At 49.3% G+C, this 27,394-nt stretch overlaps 1 protein-coding gene across 4 annotated transcripts in view; it reads left to right on the top strand.

The window, feature by feature from the left end:
- Positions 1 to 27,394, top strand: part of RAB11FIP3 (RAB11 family interacting protein 3) — an 80,288-nt gene that overhangs the window by 15,716 nt on the left and 37,178 nt on the right. For all 4 annotated transcript variants that reach the window (XM_029220983.1, XM_029220985.1, XM_029220984.1 and 1 more), the window contains exon 2: positions 24,375 to 24,468. In XM_029220983.1, coding sequence (XP_029076816.1) covers positions 24,375 to 24,468 — 94 coding nt within the window. The remainder of the gene's footprint in view (positions 1 to 24,374; positions 24,469 to 27,394) is intronic.

The following is a 27,394-nucleotide window of genomic DNA, read 5'->3' on the forward strand; positions in this document are numbered from 1 at the left end:
TCCTTCCTTCCTTCCTTCCTTCCTTCCTTCCTTCCTTCCTTCCTTCCATCCATCCATTGCGGCGAGTGGGGGCTACTCTTCATTGCGGTGCGCTGGCTTCTTATGGCTTCTCATTGTGGAGTACGGGCTCTAGGCGTGTGGGCTTCAGTAGTTGTGGCACGCGGGCTCGGTAGTTGTGGCTCATGGGCTCTAGAACGCAGGCTCAGTAGTTGTGGCTCACGGGCTTAGTTGCTCTGTGGCATGTGGGATCTTCCCCGGACCAGGGCTCGAACCCGTGTACCCTGCATTGGCAGGTGGATTCTCAACCACTGTGCCACCAGGGAAGTCCTATTTTATTTTTTTCTTAATTTATTTACTTGGTTTTGTGGGTGGGCTCCTTAGTTGCGGCCGGCGGGCTCCTTAGTTGCGGTATGCGAACTCTTAGTTGTGGCATTCATGTGGGATCTAGTTCCCCAACCAGGGATCGAACCCGGCCCCCGTGCATTGGGAGTGTGGAGTTTTATACATTGCACCACCAGGGAAGTACCTACTTATTTTAGTTTTACGTTTCTGTTTGATTTTTTGTCATGTGTATAGTTTAAAAAGTCAAATAGTGTACCGCACGTCATATGACGAAAGTAGCTGCACTCTCCTGACTGCCACCTCCCGCTCCCAGGCTCCTGGCTGTTTCCTCTGTTGGTGTTTTCCTCCGATTTTAGGTACTTTCTATTGACTTTTTCTTGTGGAAGTTACACCCACATATTTCCCTTCTGTCTCCTCCATTCTTTCAACATGGTTAATCCCAGTCTTGGCTAAGTAGGCATTCTGAGTTTGTCTTATTTTGACTGCAGATATTTTTGATGGCTGACCTGTTTAGTGTGCGGTGATTACACTTCCTTTCTAATATAGCCTTTTGCTTTTCCTGGAATTAGTGATCACATTAATGTTTCCCTTTGCTCAGTTTTCTGCATACCTGTCAGTATTTCTTTCTAGCCTGTCTTCCGGGGTCTGACTGTTCTGCTTGTACCCTGGGGCTCCAGTGGGGCTCACCTCCCACCTCTGTGGTTGCATCTCCTAAGTCGGCCTTCCTGCCGGGGCTTCCCTGTTAGACCCTCTACCAGGCTTTTCTTTTCAGGTACGACGCCCAGTGCTGCATCGTCCGGCATCCCCTCTGTGCGCTTACATCTCTGTGTTCTCTGCTCTAATCAACTTCCTGCTTGTCTGTTCCTGTGCATCTTCTGGAACCTTGGGGCCTTGCCTCTGGAGCTGCGTTTTCCTGGACTTCGGGAGGGAGTGGAGAGAAGCTCCCGTGTTCTGCATTTAGCTCCGTTTTGGCCCTTCTCTCTCCTCAGCGTCCCAGACATGCATTTGTCAGGACAGGCTTAGGCATCTGCCTGCAGGCTTTTCTGTCTGCTCCACCGTCATCCTGTGACCCAGGCAGAGCAGGACTTGTCAGTGTCCCCTGGCTGGGGGGACATGACCAGATGCAGGCTCTGCTGCCCCTTTCCATTCTCCCCCAAATGTTATCTGCAGGAAATCTGGGTCAACAGATGATTTGACTTAGCCTTTCTCGTCTGTATTTCACATGTGTGTGAAAGTTTTCATATTTTGACAAAGTCCACAAACATGAACTTAGGTTGTTTAACCTTAGAATATTCCATTACGTTGCTGTGCTGTGACTGGTAAGCATTTATTTTTTCCAGTGTTTCTCTACTAGGAGTAATGCTGCCGTACCCCCAGCCACACGGGTCACTTTTCATGTACCTAAGTTCTAAGCAAGAGCTAATTTTTGTGATGGGGAAATGGAGGTCATTGCCTTGGGCTTGGGGTCATAGATATATGCAAGAGGTTTACTCAGGCCTTTTTGGCATTTCAGAGCTTTTCTGTGGGAGCCGAAGTAGGTACTAAAGAGAGGAGGCAGAAAGCCCTTGGCTGTGCTTCTGGAAATACCTCAGCTGCTCAGCGAGGGCTTCCTGTTACTGGCTCTGAAATGCAGTCCCTGGAGAACCTGCAGGCAGTGCTCCCCGCCCACAGGTCCTTCTCTTCCTGGTTTGCAGGAGCTCAGCCCTGGACGGTGCTGGGAGTGTGACCCCAGGGCGCCGGCACCCACGTGCCAGGGACCTAAGCCCAGGGCACTAGGAGTCCTTTGTGCTGTAGCACGTGGCCTCTGGATGTAGTGTTCTTTCATGTTTGGGCCCCTATTTTTCCATCTATAAGGTGGATGTTATATGTGTTCAAGGACACAAAACAGTCAGAGGGACCCGGGTGTGGCTTCAGGCTCGGGCACCTGTCATTCGTTCACTCAGCACCTATGTGCAATGGCGTCTGTGAACACCTAACCCATCCAGGCGGTGCCGTGGGTGCGGGGACATGGGGACATGGTGGTGAGGAGGGCTGGCCCGCTTCTTGCCCTCCTCAGGACGTGGGACAGGTCGTCCCCAGGAGCTGCAAGATGATACAAGTGCTGCGCAGGAGAAGCAGAGTGTTTGAGGTTGTGTAACAGGGAATCCAGCCTAGTTGGGAATGTTTCCCTCAGGGAAGTCGGTTTATTCTTGTTTATTCTTCTTCTTCTTCTTTTTTTTTTTTTTTTTTTTGAGGTAACTCTTGAGCCTACATACTGAGGCTGAGCGGAATTAGTGAAGCAAAGGGTGGAGAGGAAGAGCGCTCCAGGTGGAGGCACAGCCTGTGGAGAGGCCTGAGTGGGAGGAAAGGGGGCGCTTGAGGGGGACGAGGAGCCTCGGGGGCAGAGGAGGCACTGGGCGAGGCCTAGCAGGGGATTTGGTCTTTAGTCCCAGGGTGGGTTGAAGGCGCCAAGGAGTTTAAGTAGAGAAGGGTTGGAAATGAGACTGACTCTTCCAGAAGATGGTTTGTTTGGAGAGGACAGGGGTGGACGGGGAGACCCGACAGGAGGCTGGTGAAGGGTTCGGCCAAGGCTGGTGACCGCTTGGATTAGGTGGTGCTCAAGGGGATGGAGCTGGGGGAGGCTAGAAGGGATCCCGGGGGACAGTAACTGTCCCATCCTGTGGCCAAATAGGTGCGGATGGGATGGAGGGCCTAGGCCTGGGTCTGGGGGGCATTTCCATGGATGTCCAGTGCTCTCTGGCCTGGAGCTTAGAGACCAGTCTGGGCTGGACGTAGAACCTGAGAGGTCAGTATGTAGAAGGACTCAGCAGCACGTAACACAGCCAGGCTCCGAGAATGAAGAAAGTGCGTCCTCACACGGGACAAGCCTCCGGCGGGTGACCCTTGACAGCGTCCTGAGATCCTGCCTGTCTGGGCTGCAGCAGCCAGGTCCCTCTGTTTCTGTCTGAGGAACTCTCCCCCAGTCTTCCCAAGGCCCACTGACCCCCCTCCTCTTTGTTGGCCAGTTTGCTTGTAGGCGCTCCCCGGGCTGGTCCCTGCAAGTAGGATCCCTGGACTGGCAGCAGGGCCCAGAGGCTTGTTAGGGACACAGCATTCACTCTGCAGGGTGAGATGTGTGAGAGCCACTGGTTGACCAGTCAGGACCATTCTGCTGGCCTGGCTCCAGGCAGCCTTGCCTGCTGGGCCTCCCCCACACTAACAGGCCATTCCTTGCCTCTAGCATTCTCTGTTCCCCTTTCCCCACTTTGCTTTTCCCCTTAGCACTTAAAGCATCTAGCAAAGTCCATGTTTTACTTATGCTGCTGTTTGTCATCTCTGTCTCCATTCCCACCTGCACACCATGAACGTGCCTGGTGGGCCTCCCAGGTATTTGCAGACACACATGGCTGAAGGAAGGAAGACCCGGACAGGATGGGAGTCTGTCAGCAAGGACAAGGGGGGAGTGCTATGGGCGACCAGCCGTGGCCGATGGCGTTCAGCTGGAGTCACCAGTGAAGCCTCCGGAAAACATGAATGTTGAGGCCCCCGGGGGATGGAGAACGCAGAGGGGGCTGAGGAAGGGGGTGTGAGGGCCAAAGGCTGGGGGCCCTGGCAAGATACTTACCTGCTCCAGGTCTCTGTCCAAGTGAGGGTCCTGGCAGTGCCTGGTTCACAGGTGCTTGTGAGCAATGAATAGGGCAGGTGTGGTGCTGACCCGGGGTGGGGGGTACTCTGAGTGATTGAGGGCTCACTGTGTGCAGAGCCGTGTTCTTTAGATTTTAATTCCCTTTGGGACGCCCTAGAGAAACTTTAAAAAGCTGCATGTATATTTATGGCTTGTGGCTCAAGGGCCCTGGGGCGGTGTGTGGTTACCTGAAAGGTGTGCAGGAAGCTAGTGCTGGCCTTTTAGGGGGAGTTGCCAAAAGAAATTAGGAACACATTTCTTGCCTTCTAGGAATTAATGGTTTGGGGGCTGTTTGAAATTGGGTAGGAAGAGTAAATACTTTTCTTTTAAAGGGAGGCTTTGTTTCTTGTCTGTGGTTTCTGTGTGTTTGTTTTTGCTGTGTCTGATTATTTGGGACCCTTCAACAGATCAGACCCTATTTTTTCCTTTGGTTGATTTTTAATTAATTTCTGTTTTGTGAAAAACATTTATTCTGCCTCCTAAGAATCTCCTGTTTCCAATTCTGTATGTATGAGTAGCATATTCAGTGTTAACCTTTTCACTTCCTAAGTATAGTCATGCTCCAAAACCATGTTACATTTACCTGGTTATGTGTTAAGTGTTATTATGTTGTATTATTAATGTTACATGTGGTGAGCTTGTAAATAGTTTCAAAACTTGGGAACTGCTTAAAATATTTCTGGACCTTACCTTGCTGTGTTCCTTTTCTTTGTATTGAAAAAACTTACTAAGTGGCTCAAAAGACTTGGGATACCATGTTGGGGATGAAACTGGTTTCTGTGGAAGCCAGAAGTGCAGGGAGAGGTGGACCAGGCGGCTCCTTTCTCCCCCTCCTTCCCCTCTCCCCTGAGGACAGGTGATGGTGGGCGCTCCGTGGCCTGGCTGGCACTCTAACTTCCTGAAGGACGCCCTCTTGCTGGAAGAGAGCCCCTTGCGTTGCCCCAGCGTCCTGCCTCTGGTTTCTCAGAAAGTTGGAGATGCATCTTCCTCACAAAGCTGCTCAAGAGACACAGTGAGACCCTTCTATCCCTTAAGGAAAGACAGACTCACTTCTGAAGATGCTGTGTGCTGAGTCTGGGTGGCACAGCTGGGGAGGCGAGCTCTGTCCATGCCTGCCCACCTTCTTCTTCATCCAGCCTCTTGAGACATGAGAAGATCAGCTTGGGTCCGTGTTCCTTCAGCCTTTGATGTTCCTGATGACTGAAGTCATATTTTTCCATTACTGCAAAAAATGTTCCAGAAGTATACATCCTAGGACATGAAATCTCTCCCAGTTGCTGTTGACAGTGGAGCGTGTCCTGTCTCCACATCCACCCCCTCCCCGAGAAAATGCTGCTTATTTATTTAAACACCCACAGATAGACAAGTCACAAAAATTAAATATGGATTTGAAATTTCCTGTGATGGTAATAAAATAATCCCTTATGTCTGATACTCTGTAGTTTCTACTACAAAGAGATTTTGTACACAAACTCTCCTGCGAGCTGGGACGTGCCCAGTTGGTGGCGCCATGCATGGGCTGGAGCACTTCGTCCTGCCCTGCTGTCTCCTGTCCTGAGCCATACACAGTCGTGGCCCCGGGCCCTCTTCCTGTGATGTAATAACACAGTCTGCCCTTTGATTGTGTGTGTTTAAGGAAGGAGGAATCCAGGTTCAGATTCACAACCTATGATATAGGAGGGTCCATACATGGCACTGTTTTTTGGAGGTGGGGTTAATATTCCCGCTTGTGGGTGTCTCGGGGAGTCTGGGGATGGTGGTTGGAGTTACATTAAAAAATATATATATTTATTTTTGGCTGTGTTGTGTCTTCGTTGCTGTGCACGGGCTTTCTCTAGTTGCGGCGAGCGGGGGCTACTCTTCATTGCCGTGCGCCGGCTTCTCATTGCGGTGGTTTCTCTTGTTGCGGAGCATGGGCTCTAGGTGTGCGGGCTTCAGTAGCCGTGGCTCAAAGGCTCTAGAGCGGAGGCTCAGTAGTTGTGGCGCACGGGTTTAGTTGCTTTGCGGCATGTGGGATCTTCCCGGACCAGGGCTTGAACACATGTCTCCTGCATTGGCAGGCAGATTCTTAACCATTGTGCCACCAGGGAATCCCCTGGAGTTACATATTAACAAACAAGGTCTTTGGCTCCTTCAGCCCCGTCCTGTCTGGTCCCGTGAAGTCCTCCTGGGGCCAGGCCTCTGCTCCTCCCTCTGCTCAGAGGCTCTCAACCTGCAGTGGCATCGGATGGCCTGGATGGCTTGTTAGAACACAGTGCCAGGTCTCACCAGCAAGTCCCCTTTTCAGCAGTTCCCGGGTGGGGCCTGAGAGTCTGCATCCCTAACGAGTGCCCAGGAGGTGCTGCTGCATCACTGGGAGACTTCTGCCCCAGAGCCGTGCATCTGGACCCTGGCTGCACACAGTGACCCGAGGGCCCTGCTGTGCCGTGGGCACTTTCCGTCCCACTCTCTGGGGTGGGACCAGGAACAGAGGTGGAGAGCTTGGCTGTGAGGGAAAACCCTTGTCCTGCCCGAGCAGGTGTGTCGAGGGTGAGACCAGGAGCTCGTTGAGGAGCCGCTCTGAGAAGACACAGTTGCTGAGAGAGGCTGCATCTGAACCTGGAGCTGTCAGACCCAAAGTCCCATTACTTTCCACTTTGGGGCGCTGCCTCCTGGGAAGAAAGTCCCAGCGCTGTGGTGACGGGTGACTGGGGCCTCGCTAGCTGGGTGTGTTAGTGGGGCCTTTGTGGCCTTTTTAAGTCATCAGTAAACAAGTATGTTTTTTGGTCAGGCTTGAAAGTCAGTGCTTGGGCCTGGACACAGGCTTCCTTTGTGGCGGTCACCATAGAGGTTCCCTCCTGGTTCCTGCCCCTCTGCCTCGCCCAGGCCCAGTCAGTGTGAGGGGTACTTGGGGAGAGAATGGGGGGCCAGGGGCGCACATACTTTGAATTAAAGCACTTTTTCCTTTCCTTCTGGAGCCTTGGGTACTTCTCGTGAAGGCTGCTGCTGTTTGCAGAGGAGCAGAGGCTGGACAGGGCTGTGTGCAGGAGCTGGCTCTCCTGCTCAGCTGTCCACGGTCCAGGTGGTGGTGCTTTCCCGGGAGCAGCACTCCAAGGGAGTCGGGAGGAGATAAATTGTTTTCTGTGCTGTCGGAGTGGCCCTGTGTGCTGAGCTGTGGGAAAGCACAGAGCTGTGCTTCCCGTGTGTGCGTGGGGTTCACGGGCAGCGCCTGTGAGTGACCCTCTGGGCAGGAGCTCTGGCTCCGCTGGCTGCTTATCAAGTGGCTCTTTGACCACAGAGGGGACCTCAGGACAGCCTCCCTTGTCGAGTGTGGTTCTCCCAAGAGTCAGGAGCGACGCTGCGGGGGGCAGGTGCCTCCCTCTCCTCCCCTCCTCCACCCACCCTTCTCCTTTTTCCACTTGTTTACGGTTGTGTTTCATTCCAGCTTTGGGTGGGTTGGTTTACTCTACTAAAATCCAGGAAAAACAAGGCTGACTTTTTTGCTGTGGGAAACAGAAAGCCCTTTTATGAGAAAGTCCATCCTTATCAACGTGATTCAATTCACTCTGGCTGGTGAGGAGAGAAAAGCCACAAAGTCGCCAGACATTTTCCTCTTGGTGATTTTATTTTTAAAAACTGCCTTCAAGGAGCCTGCCTTATGATGCCTTTTGCGAGAAGTACTGGTTAGTGGGGCTTAATCCACATTTAGAGGAACATTTAGCTTTCTCTTTTACACTAAGAACTTTCTCGTAGGAGGAATCTTAGCATTTGTAACATGTGAATCAAGAACCTGTTCTCAGGTTGGTATTGCCTTTAAAGCAATAACAAGGTAATGTACATTTACATAAAAACATGCAAACAAAGGAGAAAACAAAAATCCCATCTGACACTGTGAATCATTTCAACCTTCTAGGCTTTAAATCATTATTTATATAAGAGAGATAAATAAAACCAGAGTCACAGTTAACTTACAGTTTTAATTTACTTTAAATCAGTATATTGTCATCATCTCTCAATGTTGGTAGATTTACTCCTACAACATGATTTTAATGCCTACTTTTCCATCATATGAATGAATGTGCTAGAATTTATTCAGTTAATCCTCTGTCTTTGGTATTTTAGGTTTTCATTTTTCTGCTTTTATAAGCTTTTTCCTAGCTGAATCTTCCTGCACAATCTTTATTATGTCTTTAGGTTAAAGTCTTAAGAATGAGGCTTCCCTGGTGGCGCAGTGGTTGAGAGTCCGCCTGCCGATGCAGGGGGCGCCAGTTTGTGCCCCGATCCAGGAGGATCCCGCATGCCGCGGAGCGGCTGGGCCCGTGAGCCATGGCCGCTGAGCCTGCGCATCCGGAGCCTGTGCTCTGCAACGGGAGAGGCCACAGCAGTGAGAGGCCCGTGTACCGAAAAAAAAAAAAGAAGAATGTAATTGCTGGGGAAACATGTGTAGATCTTAAATGATTTTTTAAATGTTTTTAACACCAAATTGTCCTCTAGAAAAGTATTGCCAGTCTGATACAGGGACAATGGTATATCAGTGTAGTTTTAACTTGCATTTTTCTTATGAGTTTGACCTGATGTTTCTCTAAAAGTGTTAGTGAACAGTATTTTTGTGTGTGTATCTTTTGTGTCACAGTGAGTGCTGACTGGCCTCCATTTCTTAACCTGTGATGTGGGGGTCAGCTCAAGCAGCCTCTAAAATCCTGTGGAGCTATAAAAATGTTATGAGTTTCTGTAGAGTTCCTTTCTTTTGTGCTGTTATCCCTTCTTATATGTTTCAGATGGATGCCATCAGTCTATATCATTAAGGAATAACTACTGTCTTTGTTTTGGTTTAGCATTCTGCTTTTAAAGAGCAAAGTGCAGAAGATGAAGGCAGAGAAAACAGGCTGATAGTGGACAGAATGAGGGCCTGAAGAATTTTCATTTTGTGCTGACTTAGAAGTTTTCTCCACTGTTGCATGATCTCTTGATAATTTTTTAAAAATTGTGATGATCATAGACATTAGGCCCGTTCTACAGTTAGCTTTATTTAGCTCCAAGGTTTAACGCTTTACATTTTAGAGCTTCTGGAGTTTTTTTTTTTCAGTCCTCTCAAGATTTGTCCTAGGTACTGTCACAATCTAGGAACTGTCACTTTTAGGTTTAAACAAATCTCAAAACAAAACTACTGAAACCCAACCACAGACTACATGGGTGTGGCTGTTTCTGACCTGGTCTGGTGCTGGGGAGTGACATCTGAAGGGCGTTTTCCCCAGTCAGGTGGCTGAACCAGGTAACTGTTGGCTCCTGTACTGGGTTTCCTGTGGGGAAACGGTTCTGCCAGAAGACCCGAAGGGCTACGGGAGAGAGCCTGTCTTCTGGGCACTCGCGCATTTGTTCCCAGCCGTGTGCCACCCTGGGCCAGGTGCAGGTTGAAACCCCAGCGAGCAGGCTGGGGTGGGGTGGGGGAGAGACTGTGCTGAGTGCCGTGTGGGGAGTGGAGGAGGTATGTCCTGATGGTTCTGGGGTGGGGGTGTCGGTCTTCCTGGGTCTTCTGGGACCTGCATGGGAGGATGTTCTTTTGCGTCTTGTCATCTCTTCTTTCCCCTGCCGATTGCCTTGGCCTCTCTGGCCCACGTCACAAGTCGGTTGTCCAAGTGAAGCAAAACACTGGCGCTACTCGAGGGCGGGGCGCTACTTGCGGTTTGCCTTGTTTCTGGTGGTGACTTTGCAGCATCAGCTCTCCTTATAGAGGGTGTCTTCTTCCGGGGACTTAAAGAGTGACGCTCGCAGGCTGTCTTCCCAACGTCGCCCTTGGTACAGCTCACCTGGGGGGCTTGGCTCACCTGGGCAGCCTGCGGGGGGCAGAGGACCATCTCAGAGCTCTTTGTTTAAGCAGAATGATCACATAATGAAGTCCTTGTGCCACTTGTAAATCTGTGCCTTCAGATACACCCAGGAGGGAGCTGAAGGCACAAGGGAAAGAGTTTTGGGTCCCGGGCTGTGCTTACCCAGTGCCCTGGGTTGTAACCGTCTGAAGCACACAGGGGCAGCCTTAGGGCCAAGGGCAGTCAGGTACCTTAAAGTAGGGGTTTTATCTGTTGTTTCACATGGCCTGTGGCGCTGTGTCTCTTCTTATCTAGAAAAGTGAGTATGTGCAAATCAGAGGCTTTGCCATGTTCTGGAGCTGTGGCCGCTGGAAGGCCCTGAAATGTGTGCCCCCAGCTCTTTCCTATGCTTGTGTGACCTTCCTAGGAACAAAGCGAGGGTTGTACTGCACTTTTATGAGAAAGTCCATCCTAATCAGCGTGATTCACTCTGTGAAGAGCTTGTTTTCAGGGGCAACTCATGCCATGCCAGCCTGGGCCCAGGGGCCACCAGTAGCAGCCTAGGCTTCTGTGGCAGTGTCTTTCTTAGGCACTGTCCCTACATGGTGACTCTGGGCTGCCTGCTCCACCAAGGAGAGAGAGGCCTTTCCTTGAGGCAGAGCACAGGGTCCAAGAGGACATTGGTTCCCCAGTGGGGAGGTGGGGGTCTGTCCCCATAAAGGGGGACATGAAAGTCCACTCTGGGCAGCCACCTGCTCTGGGAGACGCATATGTTCTTCTGGGGCATGGTTTGATCTGGCCGCATTAAGGGGGTCTCGACCAGCCCCCCACTGTTGCGTCCAGCTGCTGGTCCCTGTGACAGAGCCCTCCTTTCACTGAGTAAATGTTTACTGAGCACCTGCCATGGGCCAGGCACCATTCTCACCCTGGGGTATAGCATTGAGCAAAATGGACCATGGCAGTGGGCCCCTGCCAAACGGGTGAGAATAAAGATTTAAAATCAGCATTCAGTACAGCAACATGGATGCAGCTAGAGATTATCATACTTAAGTGAAGTAAGCCAGAAAGAGAAAGACAAATACTGTCTGATACCACTTAGATGTGGAATCCAAAATATGATGCAGATGAACCTATCTGTGAAACAGAAGCAGAATCACGGACATAGAGAACAGACTGGTGGTTGCCAAGGGGGAGGGGGTTGGGGGAGGGATGGAGTGGGAGGTTGGGGTCAGCAGATGTAAGCTTTTATATAAAGAATGGATAAACAAGGTCTCACTTTATAGCACAGACAACTATATCCAATATCCTATGATAAATCATAATGGAAAAGAATATATATAAAAAAGAATGTATATATATGTATAATTGAATCACTTTGCTGTACAGCAGTAATTAACATTGTAAATCAACTCTACTTCAATAAATAAATAAATAAATAAATGTTAATAAAGTAAAATAAAATCAACATTCAGGCAAGCTGAATTTCTTCCAAGAGGAGTGGATTGACTTAAAACAGTAAGGGTGGAAATTGTATCTCAATAAAGTGTTATTTTAAAAAAGTAAGTTGGGTGTGGTAGGTTGACAGTGGCCCCGGAAGATATCCAGGTCCTATTCCCTGGAGCCTGTGAACATTACCTTACATGGCAAAAGGGACTTTGTGGATGTGATTAAATTGAGGGCCTTGAGATGGGGTTATCCTCGTGGGCCCTCAATGGAACCACAAGGGTCCTTATAACAGTGAGGTGGGAGGAGAAGAGGACTTGGCTGTGTGGCGATGGAAGTCGGGCTTGGGGTGTCCAGCCTCAGTGAATGCTGGCAGCCAGACGGCCAAGGGGCAGATTCTCCCCTGGAGCCTCCAGGAGGGACCAGTCCTGCCAACTCCTTGATTTCAGCCTAAAGACTCATTTTGGACTTTGACCTCCAGAACTGTAAGAGAATAGGTTTCTGTAGTTTTAGGCTCCTAAGTTTGTGGTAATTTGTTATAGCAGCCACAGGATGCTAATACAGTAGGGGAAAGTGTCCATGATCCAAGAAAGGAAAACAACCAGTTTCAAACAGAGGACATAAAATTCAAAGTGCTTCAGTAGCTGTGGAGGGAGACTAGGAAATGGGAAAAAACCACTAGCGTTTTACACGTAGACCCTCTTGAGAAGTAATATGATAATATTTACCCAGGTTGCTAAATGTCATTGTGTTAGAATCACACAGCATGTACATTTTTTCTTCTTAAAATTATACCATTATATATATGCACATCCTTGTTCATAGCAGCACTATTTACAGTCAGCAAAAAGTGGAAGCAACACCAGTGTCCATGGTCAGATAAATGGATAAACAGAACGTGGTGTATGCATACAGCGACTGCCATTCAGCCTTAAAAAGGAAGGACATTCTGACACACACTGCAACACGGACAAACCTGGAGGACATTTTGCACAGTGAGATGAGCCAGACACAAAAGGACAAATCCTGTATGATCCCTTCTACGAGGTCTCTAGAACATCAGGTTCAGAGACAGAAAGTAGATAGAGGTCGCCAGGGGCTGGAGGGAGGGTGTGGGGTGTTAGTGCTTAGTGGGGACAGTTTCAGTTGGGAAGATGAGAAAGTTCTGGAGATGCTGGGGGTGATGGTGCACAGCAGTGTGAATGTATTTAATGCCACTGAGCTGCGCACCTAAGAATGGTTAAGATGGTAAATTTTATGTATATTTTATCACAACTAAAAGATTTTTGAAAGCGTGCCATCATAGCCTTTCTGAAGGTAAAGTAGCAGTAGGCATTAAAAGCCTTCAGAAAGTGAAGGCTCAACGAGGCAGCCCCATTTCTAGGTCAGAGTGAGGAAAGCCGCAGATGCTCTGGACACCTGTGCTGTCATGGTTACGCTGGTTTGTGACTGTGCGTCACTTGCCTGGCCTGCCCTGCCACACACAGCACTGAACACCACTGGCTGTTGAGTCTCACTTCGCTGGTTCCTCACCCAGGGCGGAGGCCCAGGGCTGCTCCTCCCCCCTCGGTCTCACTCACTCCCAGGCTAACACTGTAAATGTGGCCTCTGTGCTGATGACCCCCAACATCACTTCTCCAGCCTGGCGCACTCCTGGATGCTGGGCTCATGCTGGGATGTCAGATGGACGTCTCAGACTCATGGCTGAAGCTTTGAGTGCCACCTGCAGTGTCCCCATCTCAGTAAACAGCAGTCCCACCCTTCTAGCGACTCGGGCCAAAACGTCTTTCTCTCACCCGACTTATGATCCATTGGGAAACGCTGCTGGCTCTGTCGTCAGGATACGTCCAGAGTCCCACCACTTCTCAGGCTTCGCCTGTTGCTCTGCTTGGCTTGTGGGAGCACTGCCTCATTGCCCCACCCTGCAGCCTTGGCTCACAGGCAGCCAGATAGTAGTGTTAAGGCAAATCCTGTGACTCCTGTGCTCAGAGCTCTCCCAGGGCACTGACCACCTTTCTGTTGCCAACCCCTCGCTCCCTCTGCTCCAGCCACTGGCCTCCTTGAGGCTCCCTGTGTGCCACGGATTCGCCTCCTCCGGCCCTTTGCACTGGCTGTGCCCTCTGCCCGGTGTCTGTCCAGGCTGCATTCCCACCTGGGACTCAGGGTCCTCCACCACGCTCATTCAGTTCCTTGTGGTTGTAGTGCTGGGATCCCTGTTTTCTTGCTGGTGGTTGGCAGGCAACAGCCCTTGGGTCCTACTGGCCACCCTCAGGTCCAGCCATGTGGCCCTCACAGCACAACAGCTTACTTTTTTGTGACCAGCTATCTGCTACAGTTAACACACGCACTGGCCTTCACGTTTGCCGCACATGGCTATCCCATCATATTCACAAGCCCTCTCAGGACCCTGTCCCCACAGCGTCCAGTCCTGGAGCAGCTGACGACACAGAGCCAGGTCTCTGCCCAAGGCACCTGCAGTAAGGTCCCCAGTCGACAAGCCCAGCTTGTCAACTTTTTAGTGACCACTTTTAAGTATAGAGGGATGGTCAGGGACCTCAGATACTTTAGGGAAGCCTCCAGCAAGAAAGGCAGAGACCAAAAACAAAAAAGAAAAAGTGGAAGGCACTTGAAGGGAACAGAGTCAGTGCAGAGAGCAGAAGAAAACTTGGAAAATGAAACGATTTATATTGTCAGGTTAAAGAACACATCACATTCAGAGAACTAGAACACACCCTGAAAAATTAAAAATGAAATAAAAGCATTTCTTTAATAAGAAATTAAAAACGAAATAAAAGCATTTCTTTAATAAGAAATTAAAAACGAAGATCAAGTCAAGAATACATCCCAGAAAGTTCTTTAAAAGGCAGAGATACTAGGAGATGAAATATAAGGACGAGAGCGTGATTAATGAGGTGCACTGCCAGACCAACAGTTGTGGGGAGGGGCCCAGAGACACCGTCATAGGGACCTTCAGGAGGACTGCGTCTCCAGTTGAAAGGGCTCTTCCTGTGAGGAAAAAGTACCCCCAACAAATATGGCGAATCCTGCCAATAAAGAGAAGGGAGATTAAAACAGGCCGCACACAAAGCATTATGATGGGGTTGGTATCAGAGGCCACAGCACGTGCAGGAGTGGGGTGGATGGCCTTCCCACTGCATTGGGACAGGTTTCCACCCTACAGCCGGGTGCAGGCACCTGCCCAGGTAAGGGGAGAGTGCTGGCCTCAGATAAGGATGCTCAGGATGCACACCACGCACCCCCTCCTCACGAAGCTGCAGGGGCTTCTGTGAGATGAGGGGCACTAAGAAAGGAGGACAGGGTTCCCAGCATGGAAGGTGGGAACGTGGGCTAGGAGCAGCGGCATGAGGAAACACAAGGAGTCGGGGGGGGCGGGGGGGGGGGGGTCTGGGGAAGGTTGCATAGAGCAGTAGGTGTGTGGACAGTGGAGGCATGGAAAGCAAGGGAATTGCTAAGCAGAGGAAGAAATTATGTAAGAAAGGCAGTGCTCTCCAGTGAAAAATATTTCTGTACTCCATGATGTGAACGCTGCAGAAGGCCTAGCTAAACTGGGGTGGGAGGGTGGTGTTGAATTCTTGCTTTTCATCATAGGAGGCCAAAATGCAGCATGTAAATTTGACAAGCCACGAAATAGCACCAGGAGCACATTAGTTAGACGTAGAGGCAGTGAACCCCCAAAACCATCCAAAGCTGAAGAGCAGAAAGAAGGGCTTCTGAATGGAGCCAGGCGGGCGGGAGTGGGGGTGGTCTGTCCTGTTTCAGCCTGCAGCGCCGCGGCTGCTGAGCTGCATACCTGTGCGTACCTGTGCTGGATAACTGTGCGGTTTCTTCTTTTCCTCCTTTACTTATTCTAAGGGGCCTGGGTTAGGCTAGGAGTCCAGGGGTGTCCTGTAAGGAATGACGCCTCCACTTCTGTTATGTGCAGAGAGGTGACAGGCTGGAGGGCACACTGCACGCTGCCCTCACATGTCCGGGAGCAGGGCCCGATCGTCCTTGATCCAGAGAAGAGCCATGAGGGGGACCCTTTCGTAGCCCCTTGGGGGGGCCCACAGTGCCCCTTCTGGGAGTTGAGATGCAGGGAGGGGTGGAGAGGCCTCTGCGTCCAGCGGTGCCTCCTCTTCACCCTGATTAACGGGGTTGCATAAGTTGAACAGACATGTTCTCTGTTACTCCTGTAAATTCTGTTTCATCTTTTCAGCACGTTTGCATAAAGCTTGAGTGTTTCCACTTGACAGTATTTTCCCGAGTATTCTCGTGTGCATTTCAAGATTTTATTGTCTTTAAAGTAACTTGGAGACGGCTCTGTGAATATACGAAAAACCGCTGAATTGTACCCTTTAAATTGGTGAATTGTATGTCCATAAAGCTGTTAAAGAAATAAGGTGGTCGGAACGGCTGCGTTCCCTGAAGCGGCTGGAGGTGCCCCTGCCCCAGACCCCAGCCTCCCTGACCCCCCCCCCCACACCAAGATCTTCAAACAGCAAGCCTCCAAACTCCTAGCGATGACAGACGTAGGGAGACGGCAGCTTCTGGTGTCCCTGTCCCAAAGCACAGCAAGAAGAGCCTCCCAGTCACGGGGTACAGCTGGGCTCTGAGTGGGCGCCTTCCATCCACAAAGGACACGGCTGGCGACACTGCAACACCTGTGTCTAAAGACAAAAGTGGATTCCTGAACATGATACATGAGGAATGACCTTGTCCATCTAAGACCAGCACGATGCTTTTATTTTAGAATTTTCTAAGCCCTCCCCCTTAAACCAGGGGCGGTTAATCAGTTCATCGTAACAGGTGATCTAGGATCACCCCTCCAGGTGCAGAGGCAGATGGCCTCTGGATGCCTCGGGCACTGGCTGGTCCCTCCAGGTGCTTGGGCAGAGCAGCCCAGGACAGCTGAGAGGAGTTCTCAGCAGCAGGGAAAGCCGTTGTATACATACGGCACGTAGTTTAGCTGCTTTATAGATGCTCCTAGAAAGAAGGTCAGATGCCTTTAGGTGGGCGAGCTGCAGGCCTCGTTGTGGACATTCGGGATGAGCTACCATCAGCTTCTCTCCCGCCCCCGCCTGCCCACCCGCACGTCGGTGTGAAGTTTATGAATTGCTATAGGAGGCCCTAGAGCATTTTGCTGCTTGTCACCATGGCTGCTGCTGCTTATTTTTTCCCCCCATGGAATACCACATTTTATACATTCTTGTGTGGATGGACATTTGGGTTGTCTCCATTTTTTTGGCCATTACAAATCAGGCTTCTGTTATCCTTTGTCTACAAGCCTTGTTTTGGACGTCTGCTTTCATTTCTCTTGAGTAACACCTAGAAGTGAAATGACTTCTTTTGTGTGATTGTGTGGTAGGAATAAGACTAACCTTTTTAGGAATTTCCAGACAGTTTCCCAAAGTGGTTGTGGAATTTTCCAGTTGGCAGCAGCGTGTAGGAGAATTCCAGTGCTCATCCTCCAAACACTTGGTGTGTGTGGTGTGGCCAGTCTTACATTCTGGCCACTCAGATACACATGCACCTCACTACAGTGGGGATTTACATTCCCTAATGGTTAATGATGTTGACTTGAGACCTGAGTCTTTTGAAGCTTGTTCTATGGCCCAGTATATAGATTGTCTTGATAAATGTTCCATGAACACTTGTTGGGATTCTACTTATATAGGCTGGAGTGTTCTGTAAATGTTAGTTAGGTTGAGGTGCTTCTGATAAAAGACAAGCTGTTTTGAAAATGTTACACTTCAAGGACAGTGGTAAGCAGCAGGTGCAGGAAGGAGGGTCACTCTCCTTGTGAAGGGCTGTGCTTTCCCATGATTTCTGTGACTGGGGCTTCTGTGGCTGGAGTTAGCTGTGGTTGGAGAAGTTGTTCTGGCTTCTGCAGATTATGTCTGCACGTCTGTAGCAGAAACAATATGATTTGCCAGTAAATTTCTCTTGTTAGAATAACCGCGTGGAAGCTGGGCCCGTCTGCCTGCAGCTGGTTGCAGAGTGGGGTTCTCTCCTGGGGTGTTTCTGTGGTCTCCTGTGTCTGTCTGCCCGACGGATGTTAGCTGGCTTGGATGGGGTGTACTTCTCTGAGCTTGGTTTTCTGTCTCTTCTTTGCAAGAAAGGGCAGGTTCTTAATTTCCAGGCTCGTTGTTTTTCCTGAAGGCCTCTGAATGGAGTACTTTGGGCTTAGAGAATAGAACGATCCCCCAGTCATCAGCTGCATGGACATTGATTTATCCTCCAAATTATAAAGAAAAATAAAGTGGACTTTTTTTTTTTTTTAATTTTGGCTGTGTTGGGTCTTCGTTGCTGCGCATGGGCTTTCTCTAGTTGTGGCGAGCGGGGGCTACTCTTCCACGCAGTGCACAGGCTTCTCATTGCGGTGGCTTTTCTGGTTGCAGAGCACGGGCTCTAGGCGCGTGGGCTTCAGTAGTTGTGGCACTCGGGCTCAGTAGTTGTGGCTTGCGGGCTCTAGAGCACGGGCTCAATAGTTGTGGCACACGGGCTTAGTTGCTCCGCGGCATGTGGGATCTTCCCGGACTAGCGCTCGAACCCGTGTCCCCTGCATTGGCAGGTGGATTCTTAACCCCTGGGCCACCAGGGAAGTCCCCTTAGGAATCTTAAGGACATATTGGCCGCTGTGGATTTCAGGTCCCCAGCAAGCGAGGAGCTTTAGGAATGAAGGCCTTCGTGAGATAAGGAGGGAGGATTCAGACTCCATGGTCTCAAGAAGTCAGCTGCTGCGTGGACTTCCAAGCCCAGTGTCTCAGGAACACATGGGCCCTGGGATGGGGGAAGGCTAGAGAATCCTGAGCTGTGGGTCAGTTGGCTTGAGCTGGTCCCTGTCCACGCACATCAACAGATAGGGGAGAGGGCTAACTGTGGCAGCGTCCACCAGCCTGCCCAGCACAGAGCAGTGCTTGTGGGGGGCCTTGGCCAGAGTGGGTTCTCCACCGCTGAGCGCCCTGTTTGCCTGTACCCCTCCCCGAGTGTGCCCTGTCCATGCGTCAGCCCTTTGTGGTCCAAGGTCCGCCCTATCCCTGGCTGACTGCCTCCTCCTTTGCTCCCTCTCCTCCCCCCATCTTTCCTCTCTTTCTTTCTTGCTCTTCTTTGGTCTTTTTCTCCTTTTCTCTCTTATTTTCACTATGGAAAGTTCAAGCCTATAGAAAACTAGAGAGAATTGTGTGATGCCTCCCTGGTGTGCGCCCCCCTGCCCTGACACTTCTCAGCCATGCCAGCTGGGTACGTACATGTAACCACATATATGCCTTACCCTCTAAATATTTCAATAAGTATATATGAAAAAAGCAATGTGCTGGGACTTCCCTGGCAGTCCAGTGGTTAAGACTCCATGTTTCCAATGCAGGGGGTACGGGTTCGATCCCCGGTCGGGGAACTAAGGTCCCACATGCCACATGACGTGGCCAAGAAAAAAAAAAAAAGCAATGCACTTGGAAAAATTACCAAAATATCATTGTCACACCTATAAAAATTAACCGCCGTTCCTCAATATCATCAAATAATCAGTGTTCAGTATCCTGCATCAGTCAGTATTCAAGCTTCTAGTTATCTTATAAATACGATTAAAAGCTTTAAAAAATTTGAGTCCAGGGCTTCCCTGGTGGCGCAGTGGTTGAGAGTCTGCCTGCCGATGCAGGGGACACGGGTTCGTGCCCCGGTCCGGGAAGATCCCACATGCCGCGGAGCGGCTGCGCCCGTGAGCCATGGCCGCTGAGCCTGCACGTCCGGAGCCTGTGCTCTGCAACGGGAGAGGCCACAGCTGTGAGAGGCCCGCGTACCGCAAAAAAAAAAAAAAAAAAAATTGAGTCCAGACCCAGAAGGTCCCTGCATGGTAGTAGGTTGATGTGTGTCTCCTGAGTCTTTCTTTTTTTTATTAATTAATTTAATTTATTTATTTTTGGCTGCTTTGGGTCTTCGTTGCTGTGCGTGGGCTTTCTCTAGTTGCGGCAAGAGGGGGCTACTCTTCGTTGCAGTGTGCGGGCTTCTCCTCGTGGTGGCTTCTCTTGTTGAGGAGTACAGGCTCGAGGCTTGGGAGCTTCAGTAGTTGTGGCTCGCGGGCTCTAGAGCACAGGCTCTAGTTTTGGCGCACAGGTTTAGTTGCTCCGTGGGATGTGGAGTCTTCCTGGACTAGGGCTCGAACTGGTGTCCCCTGCGTTGGTAGGTGGATTCTTAGCCACTGCACCACCAGGGACGTCCCTCTCCTGAGTCTCTTTTTTTTTTTTTTTTTGTGGTACGCGGGCCTCTCACTGTTGTGGCCTCTCCCGTTGTGGAGCACAGGCTCCGGACGCGCAGGTTCAGCGGCCATGGCTCACGGGCCCAGCCGCTCCGCGGCATGTGGGATCTTCCCGGACCGGGGCACGAACCCGCATCCCCTGCATCGGCAGGCGGACTCTCGACCACTGCGCTACCAGGGAAGCCCCTGAGTCTCTTAATAAAGGTTCCTCTCCATCGTTTTTTCCCTTAAAGACAGCAGGTCCCTTGTCTGTCTCTGTCAAGGGTCTCACGGACTGGGTTTTGTTGATTATATTCCTCAGTATTGTTAACACATGTTGATCATTGTATTTCCTGTAAATTGGCAGTTGGATTCCGGGTGGATTCAGGCAGTGTCTCGCGGTTCCATCAGGAGACACGTGGTGTCTGGGTGTGTCTTCTGTGCCCTTGGGGGCACTGAACATCGTATTGTGTGATGTGTGACGTGTTGTTACCTCACCAAGGATCGCGGGCAGGACCTGCTGTTCTGGTCCCATCGCTGCTGCGCTTAGTAGCTGGGATGCTCTGTACAGAGCTATTGCCCACGTTCATATACTGTGGCCCCATTATGCCTGTGTAGGGAAGGCAGGCCCACCACTTGATTCTTTCCCTTTATGGGTTAGTTTTCACAGTAGTAAGTGGGTTCCCTAGTGTCTCCAGTGATGATCAGTGACTTTTACTGCAGTCACTCCATTGTGGGTTGAGGCGAGTTTGGTGTGTCCAGTCAGTGCTCAGGTCAGCTCACTTTCAGGTTGGCTCCTGAGTTCTTTGATGTTGACCTGACAAAGTCTTTCACAGCATCTTTGCTCTCAGGGATGACAAGATAGTCCAGGCTCAGCCTGCACTTTCCCTAGCACTTCTCCAAGGGTCCTGGTTCCCTCTAATGGGAATTGGAATGTAAATACCTTCACCTGGGTGCGAGGGGTGCTGACTGCTAAGTGGACAGAATAGAAAGTGATTGTTTTGTTTTTAGTACATCATGAGTGATGCTTCATGGTGGTACTTAAAATTCAAAATCAGGATTATAGGGTATTTGCCTGGCATCTTCAGTCTTATATCTTTTTCTCCTTTCTCAGTCGTGTTGGGGATCCCAGTCCTCAACAACACATGGCCTGGTGGAATTCGAATATCCCTTGTTACTTGGTGTTGCTGCCAGAAATGTTAATGATCATTTAATTTTCTTCTATAAATCACTTGATTTTTGCATATTCAAAGGATTTTTTTCTTTTCCTTTAAAGTCTAAGAAATTCACCAGAATAAGTCTTGTATGGGGTCTTTTGGGGATGGGAGTTGATATTCTTAGGGATGTGATATATTCTCTCAATAGGTAGTTGACCCCTGAAACATGGTAAGTCAACTGTACTTCAATTAAAAAAATAATAAGATAAAGTCTCAAGGAAAAAAATAAGGAAGAAAACAAATATGTAGTTAAAAACTTTTTTTTATTCTAGGGAATTTTTCTTAAGTATAGTTTTCAATTTTATTTATTTACTTTTTATACAGCAGGTTCTATTACCTATCTATTTTATACATATTAGTGTATATATGTCAATCCCAACCTCCCAATTCATCCCACACCCCCACCCTTGGTGGCCATACGTTTGTTCTCTACATCTGTGTCTCTGTTTCTGCCTTGCAAACCAGTTTATCTGTACCATTTTTCTAGATTCCACATATATGCATTAATATACGAGATTTGTTTTTCTCTTTCTGACTTACTTCACTCTGTATGATAGTCTCTAGGTCCACCCACGTCTCTACAAATGACCCAATTTCGTTCCTTTTTATGGCTGAGTAATATTCCATTGTTTATATTTACCACATCTTCTTTATCCATTCGTCTGTCGATGGGCATTTATGTTGCTTCCATGACCTGGCTATTGTAAATAGTGCTGCAATGAACATTGGGGTGCATGTGTCTTTTTGAATTATGATTTTCTCTGGGTATATGCCCAGTAGTGGGATTGCTGGGTCATAGGGTAATTCTATTTTTAGTTTTTTAAGGAACCTCCATACTGTTCTCCATAGTGGCTGTATCAATTTACATTCCCACCAACAGTGTAGGAGGGTTCCCTTTTCTCCACACCCTCTCCAGCATTTGTTGTTTGCAGATTTTCTGATGATGCCCATTCTAACCCATGTGAGGTGATACCTCATTGTAGTTTTGATTTGCATTTCTCTAATAATTAGTGATGTTGAGTAGCTTTTCATGTGCCTCTTGCCCATCTGTATGTCTTCTTTGGAGAAATGTCTATTTAGATCTTCGGCCCATTTTTTGATTGGATTGTTTGTTTTCCAATATTGAGCTGCATGAGCTGTTTATATATTTTGGAGATTAATCCTTTGTCTGTTGCTTCATTTGCAAATATTTTCTCCCATTCTGAGGGTTGTCTTTCGTCTTGTTTGTAGTTTCCTTTGCTGTGCAAAAGCTTTTAAGTTTCATTAGGTCCCATTTGTTTATTTTTGTTTTTATTTCCATTACTCTAGGAGGTGGGTCAAAAAAGATCTTGCTGTGATTTATGTCAAAGAGTGTTCTTCCTATGTTTTCCTCTAAGAGTTTTATAGTGTCTGGTCTTACATTTAAGTCTTTAATCCGTTTTGAGTTTATTTTTGTGTATGGTGTTAGGGAATGTTCTAATTTCATTCTTTTACATGCAGCTGTCCAGTTTTCCCAGCACCACTTATTGAAGTGACTGTCTTTTCTCCATTGTATATCCTTGCCTCCTTTGTCACAGATTAGTTGACCATAGGTGTGTGGGTTTATCTCTGGGCTTTCTATCCTGTTCCATTGATCTATATTTCTGTTTTTGTGCCAGTACCATATTGTCTTGATTACTGTAACTTTGTAGTATAGTCTGCAGTCAGGGAGTCTGATTCCTCCAGCTCTGTTTTTTTCTCTTAAGATTGCTTTGGCTAATTAATTAATTTATTTGGCTGTGTCGGGTCTTAGTTGCAGCATGCAGGATCTTTGTTGCAGCATGTGGGACCTTCATTGCAGCATGAGAGCTTCTCCAGTTGTGGTGCATGGGCTCCAGAGCGCGCAGCCTCAGTAGTTGTGGTGTGTGGGCTCCGCAGTTGTGGCACGCAGGCTTACTTGCCCTGAGGCATGTGGGATCTTAGTTCCTCGACCAGGGATTGAACCTGTGTCCCCTGCATTGGAAGGCAGATTCTTAACCACTGGATCACCAGGGAAGTCCCTTAAGTATAGTTTTAATATTTGTTCTTTGCTTTGATTTTTCTTCTGAGGGACTTCTAATATCCATATATTAGATCTTCTTTGCCTTACTTCAGTATTTGTCAGTTTCCCTTGAATCCTTTTTACCTTTCTATTCATTTGTTTCTTGAGAGTTTTGTTGAAGTATAACATATATACCAAAAAATTCATCCATTTAAAGTGTACAGTTTGTGAATTTTAGCAAATTTATAGAGTCATACCCTTCACCTCAGCCTAGTTTTACATCTCTAGATGTTGTAAAGGGATCCAGAAAGATCCCTTGTGCTGTTTGCAGTCAACCCTTGCTTCTACCCCAGAATCCCAGGAAACCACTGAGCTCTGTAGGTTTGTCTTTTCTGAAAATTTTCTGTAAGTGAAAAGATATAATTTGTAGTCTCTTGTGCCCAGCTTTTTATCTAGCAGAATGTCTTTGAGGCTCTTTCATGTTGTATGTGTGTCAGTATTTCATTCCTTTTCGTGGCTGAAGAGTAGTCCTTTGTATGGAGGGACCACATCGTGTTTATCCGTTCCTCAGCTGGTGGACATCTGGATTGCTGCTGCTCTTTGGCTGTTTTGAATAATGCCGCTTGCTGTAAACATTTGCATACACGTCTTTGTTTGGACCCACGTTTTCCTTTCTCTTGCGAAGATCCCTAAGAGTAGAGTTTCTGTGTTGTGTGGTTGGCCCTGGTTTTCCAGATTTCCCAGACCATTTCCCACCCTTCCTGGCAGCGTTGGAGGTTCCTGTGCCTCCACTTCCTCGGCAACACTTGCTGTTGTCAGTTGTCTTCATTACAGCCGTTTATGGTTTCAGTTTGCATTTCCCTAAGGACTCAGGATCTTGACCATCTTTTCATGTGCTTATCAGCTATTTATTTATGTTGTTTGATGAAATGTCTGTTTAAATCTTTTGCCCATTAAAACGAATTGTGTTTGTCTTCTTGTTGAATTTTAAGGTTTCTTTATACATTCTGGATGCAAGTCCTTTATGAGATATATGATTTGCAAAGATTTTCTCCCAGTCTGTGTCTTTTAGTTATACTAATGGTGTCTTTTTTTTAAATTAATTTTTATTGGAGTATAGTTGATCTACAGTGTTGTCTAAGGGTGTCTTTTAAAGAGCAAAAGTATTAAATTTTGATGAAATCCAGTTTATACTTACAAACAGAAACTTATCTTCTTTTTGGAGAGTTTCATTCTCTGGAACATCGTGTGTGTATTATCCCACTTACTCTTTATTATTTCTGATGTCCAGGGTCTACTTGCTGGAGTCAGTTTTACTAAGGCCTCTGCACGGCTGGGGTGCCTGTCGGGATGGGTGGGTCTGTGCTGTGCATAGCGCCTGGATCCTGACTGCAGTAATGCCTAAAACTTCAGCACACTCAAGAAGCATGGCTTTTGGCCTGAGAGCAGGGTCTTATTCTGTGGTTCATGGTTCATGGTTCTGGGCACTGTTGGCAGCATCTTCCCAGATGCCACCTGTGCCCTGGCTGGAGCTGTTGCTGGCACTCCAGTCAGAGGACCTAATGGCCCTTACTTGCAGCACTGCCCCTTGCAAGCCGCCTGCTTCTCTGAATGTGGTGAGATGTCACATGCACGACCCCCCCACCACCCAAAGTGTGAAGGCTCCGATAACATTCTCACTTGGCCATTGCAGGTGAAGGACTTAACGAGGTACTTGGATCCCAGTGGGCTCGGCGTGATTAGTTTCGAAGACTTCTACCGAGGGATCACAGCGATCAGAAATGGAGGTCAGTCACCCCACCGTGGGCTTCTGTTGCCTCACCCCTTCCTCAGCCCCCTCCCTCAGCCCCCCGCCCCCCGATTAGTGACCCTCACTCCTCAGGCTCCCTTTGCTGAGCCTTCTCCTCCTTAGAGCCCCTGAAACATCCCAGGTTTCAGAAGGCCCTCTCTCCCACCTCGTTCTTTGCTCCTCACGCACTGTCCTCCAGAATTCACTGACTCAGCTACTTATTTGTAATGTTAGAAGTCTACTGCCCCTTTCCCCAGAATTTTTTTTTTTTTTAATATTTATTTATTTGGTTGCACCGGGTCTTAGTTGCAGCAGCCCGGCTCCTTAGTTGCAGCTCCAGGGCTCCTTTAGTTGTGACTTGCCGGCTTCTTAGTTGCAGCACATGGGCTCCTTAGTTGCGGCTCGGGGGCTCCTTAGTTGTGGCATGCATGTGGGATCTAGTTCCCTGACCAGGGATCGAACCCAGGCCCCCTGCATTGGGAGCATGGAGTCTTATCTGCTGAGCCACCAGGGAAGTCCCCAGAACTGTTTTTTTTGATGAAAACTTCCAAACATACAAAAACATTGCAAGACTTACACAATGAACACCCACATGTGTGTTTGCCATCCACAATCTGCAGGGAACATCTTCCTGCGTTTGTGTCATTATATATCATATATCCACCCATATATCTGTCCAAAAATCCATCTTTTTTTTTTTAAATGGGATGCACTTTAGACAGGTATACTGCCGTACACTCCCCCAAACACCTTGTCCTGTGTATCAGTCATTACTGATTCATTAGAGTTCAGTATTTGTTTGCAGTCTTATTTTGAGTCAAAGTTTACCTTTTGTGAATGCACAAATCTTGTGTGCCCTTCTGTGAATGTTGATGTTCTCCTGCTGGGATGCAGACCCCTGCCCAGAGCCTTACTGTCCCCGGAGACAGCTCCCTGCCGGCCTTCCAGTGATCCCCTCCCTTCTGCCAGCATCTCCTTGGCTGGTTCTGTCAGCATGGATTAGCCTTGCCTCTCGTGGACGTCACATAAATAAACCATTGGCCACACTCCCGTGTTGTGCTCGCCCACGTGTGATGCTTGCGACTCACCCGTGCTGCCGCGTGTCAGGGCACTCTTCCCGTGTGGAGCTGTGCTCGCCTGCATGCCTATGCAGTTTGTCCACCCCCCAGGTGATGGACAGTAATATGTCTCCAGTTTGGGCCCGCAATGAATGAACCTTCTAGTGACGCTGAGGTCCAAGTCTTTGTGTGGACAGTGTTGTCATGGCTTTGGGGCCTGTGGCCAGGGATGGGATGGCTGGTCGCGTGCTGGCTGTGAGCTTAGTTTCATACAGAACTGCCAGAGTGAACGTTTCACACTCTCACCGGTTGCCCATATGCTGTCCTTTTAAATAAAATCCCGAAGCTCTGAATAGAGCTTTCCTTCTCATTCCCCATCTGTGGCCACGTGCTGGGGTGAGGGTGGTGGGAGGTCCCAGTCGCAGGCTCGTTCCCTCCTCCTGCTCTTGGCAGAGGAAAAGGAGGACGTGCAGACCTGGGCGGGACCATCAGTTACCTGATGGGGCTGGGTCAAGGGATGCCCTTGGGTCTTATCAGCAGTTGTTGGTAGTGTCACCTGTCTTGTCTGTCCCCGCCCCAAAGTTATTGCCTAGCAGTGTCACGTGGGCAAGGTTTCCTAAACCCCAAGTCCCCACTGGCTCTTTCTCCCAGTCAGTCTGCATGCACGCCATCTGAGGCCCTGCGCAGCCTGGGGACCCCATGTGTGCGGTACATGCCGAGGCCGTGTAGCTGCCCTCAGTGTGGTGGGTGGGCCAGGTTGGAGGACCTCACGGGCCAGCTCCGGGCTGGCAGCCCTCTCTGGGGGCCAGCTGGCGTGAGGCTGGTCCAGGTGGGGGGCAGTCCCAAGGCCAGTGTGGTGAGCTGGGTAGTACCACCCAGAGGTCGTACTGGGGGTGGGGTGGGTGAGGTGAACCCTGGGCTCCAGGCTGAGAGTCTGCAGGCGGAGGCTTCGTGCCTGTGTCTGGATCTGTGTAACCAGTGGGTTGTAGTCCTTCAGTGATTTTTTGGAGGTTAGGTGTGCGGTTAAAACAGAAAGTTGTTTAAAACTTCATCCCTTGCACAAAATTTTTTGGTGGCTTCATGCAAATTTTTGCTTCTCCACCTCCAGTGTGTCTTGGTGCTTCCTGGTATGGTGTGCTCACCACCCCACAGCAGGCACCCAAGCCAGGCCTTCGGGAAGGTCACCAGGGCCACCGCAGGCACGCCCAGGACGCGGGTGGGGGGTGGGGGCTGGCTTGTCCGACCACAGCTTCCTCGGTTAACCTTTGGGAAACTCTAGGTGTAGGCTTTTTTCTCTTAGTTTTAACAAACCAGTGTGATTTTTTTCTTTGACTCATCAATTATTTTAAACAATTTCTAAATGTATTTTAAGATCTTGTCGATAATTTGAACCTAATCATGTGTGTGATAGTCAGAGAATGGGATCTCTGTGCTGTGCCTGGAGTTTGAGGTCTGCCGTGTGACTGGTTTTCACGCGTGTGCCACGTGTGCTTGAGAGCTTCCCGCTGGGTCCGTGGGTGTTCGGACCCAGTGGGGCTGGAGCCGCCGCGTTGGGCTGCCTGGTCTCAGTCCCGGGGGTCAGTAAGGAGGTCACATGTCCCGGAGGAGGTGGCTCTGTGGGTCTTTGTCTTCAGCAGCTTCATTTCACCTTCACCCCATGTGATGGGTTGGCCACAGGTTGGCGGTGATGGAAGCCAGGGCCCCAGGACTGGTGGGTCATTGGAGAAGGCTTCGCAGCTCTGTCCGAGGGCTTGGGGGTGGGAGGGTGGTGGGTGCATAGGGGTCAAGCCCAGGACACCAGCAAGCAGTCACTCATGCCAGGAAAAACAAGACGTGGAGTAAGAGGAAAATGTGCTTCTGGAATAC

The sequence above is a fragment of the Monodon monoceros genome, unplaced genomic scaffold (assembly GCF_005190385.1).
Source record: "Monodon monoceros isolate NGI ecotype Baffin Bay Population unplaced genomic scaffold, NGI_Narwhal_1 Super_Scaffold_13, whole genome shotgun sequence".
In the NCBI taxonomy this organism is placed as follows: domain Eukaryota; kingdom Metazoa; phylum Chordata; class Mammalia; order Artiodactyla; family Monodontidae; genus Monodon; species Monodon monoceros.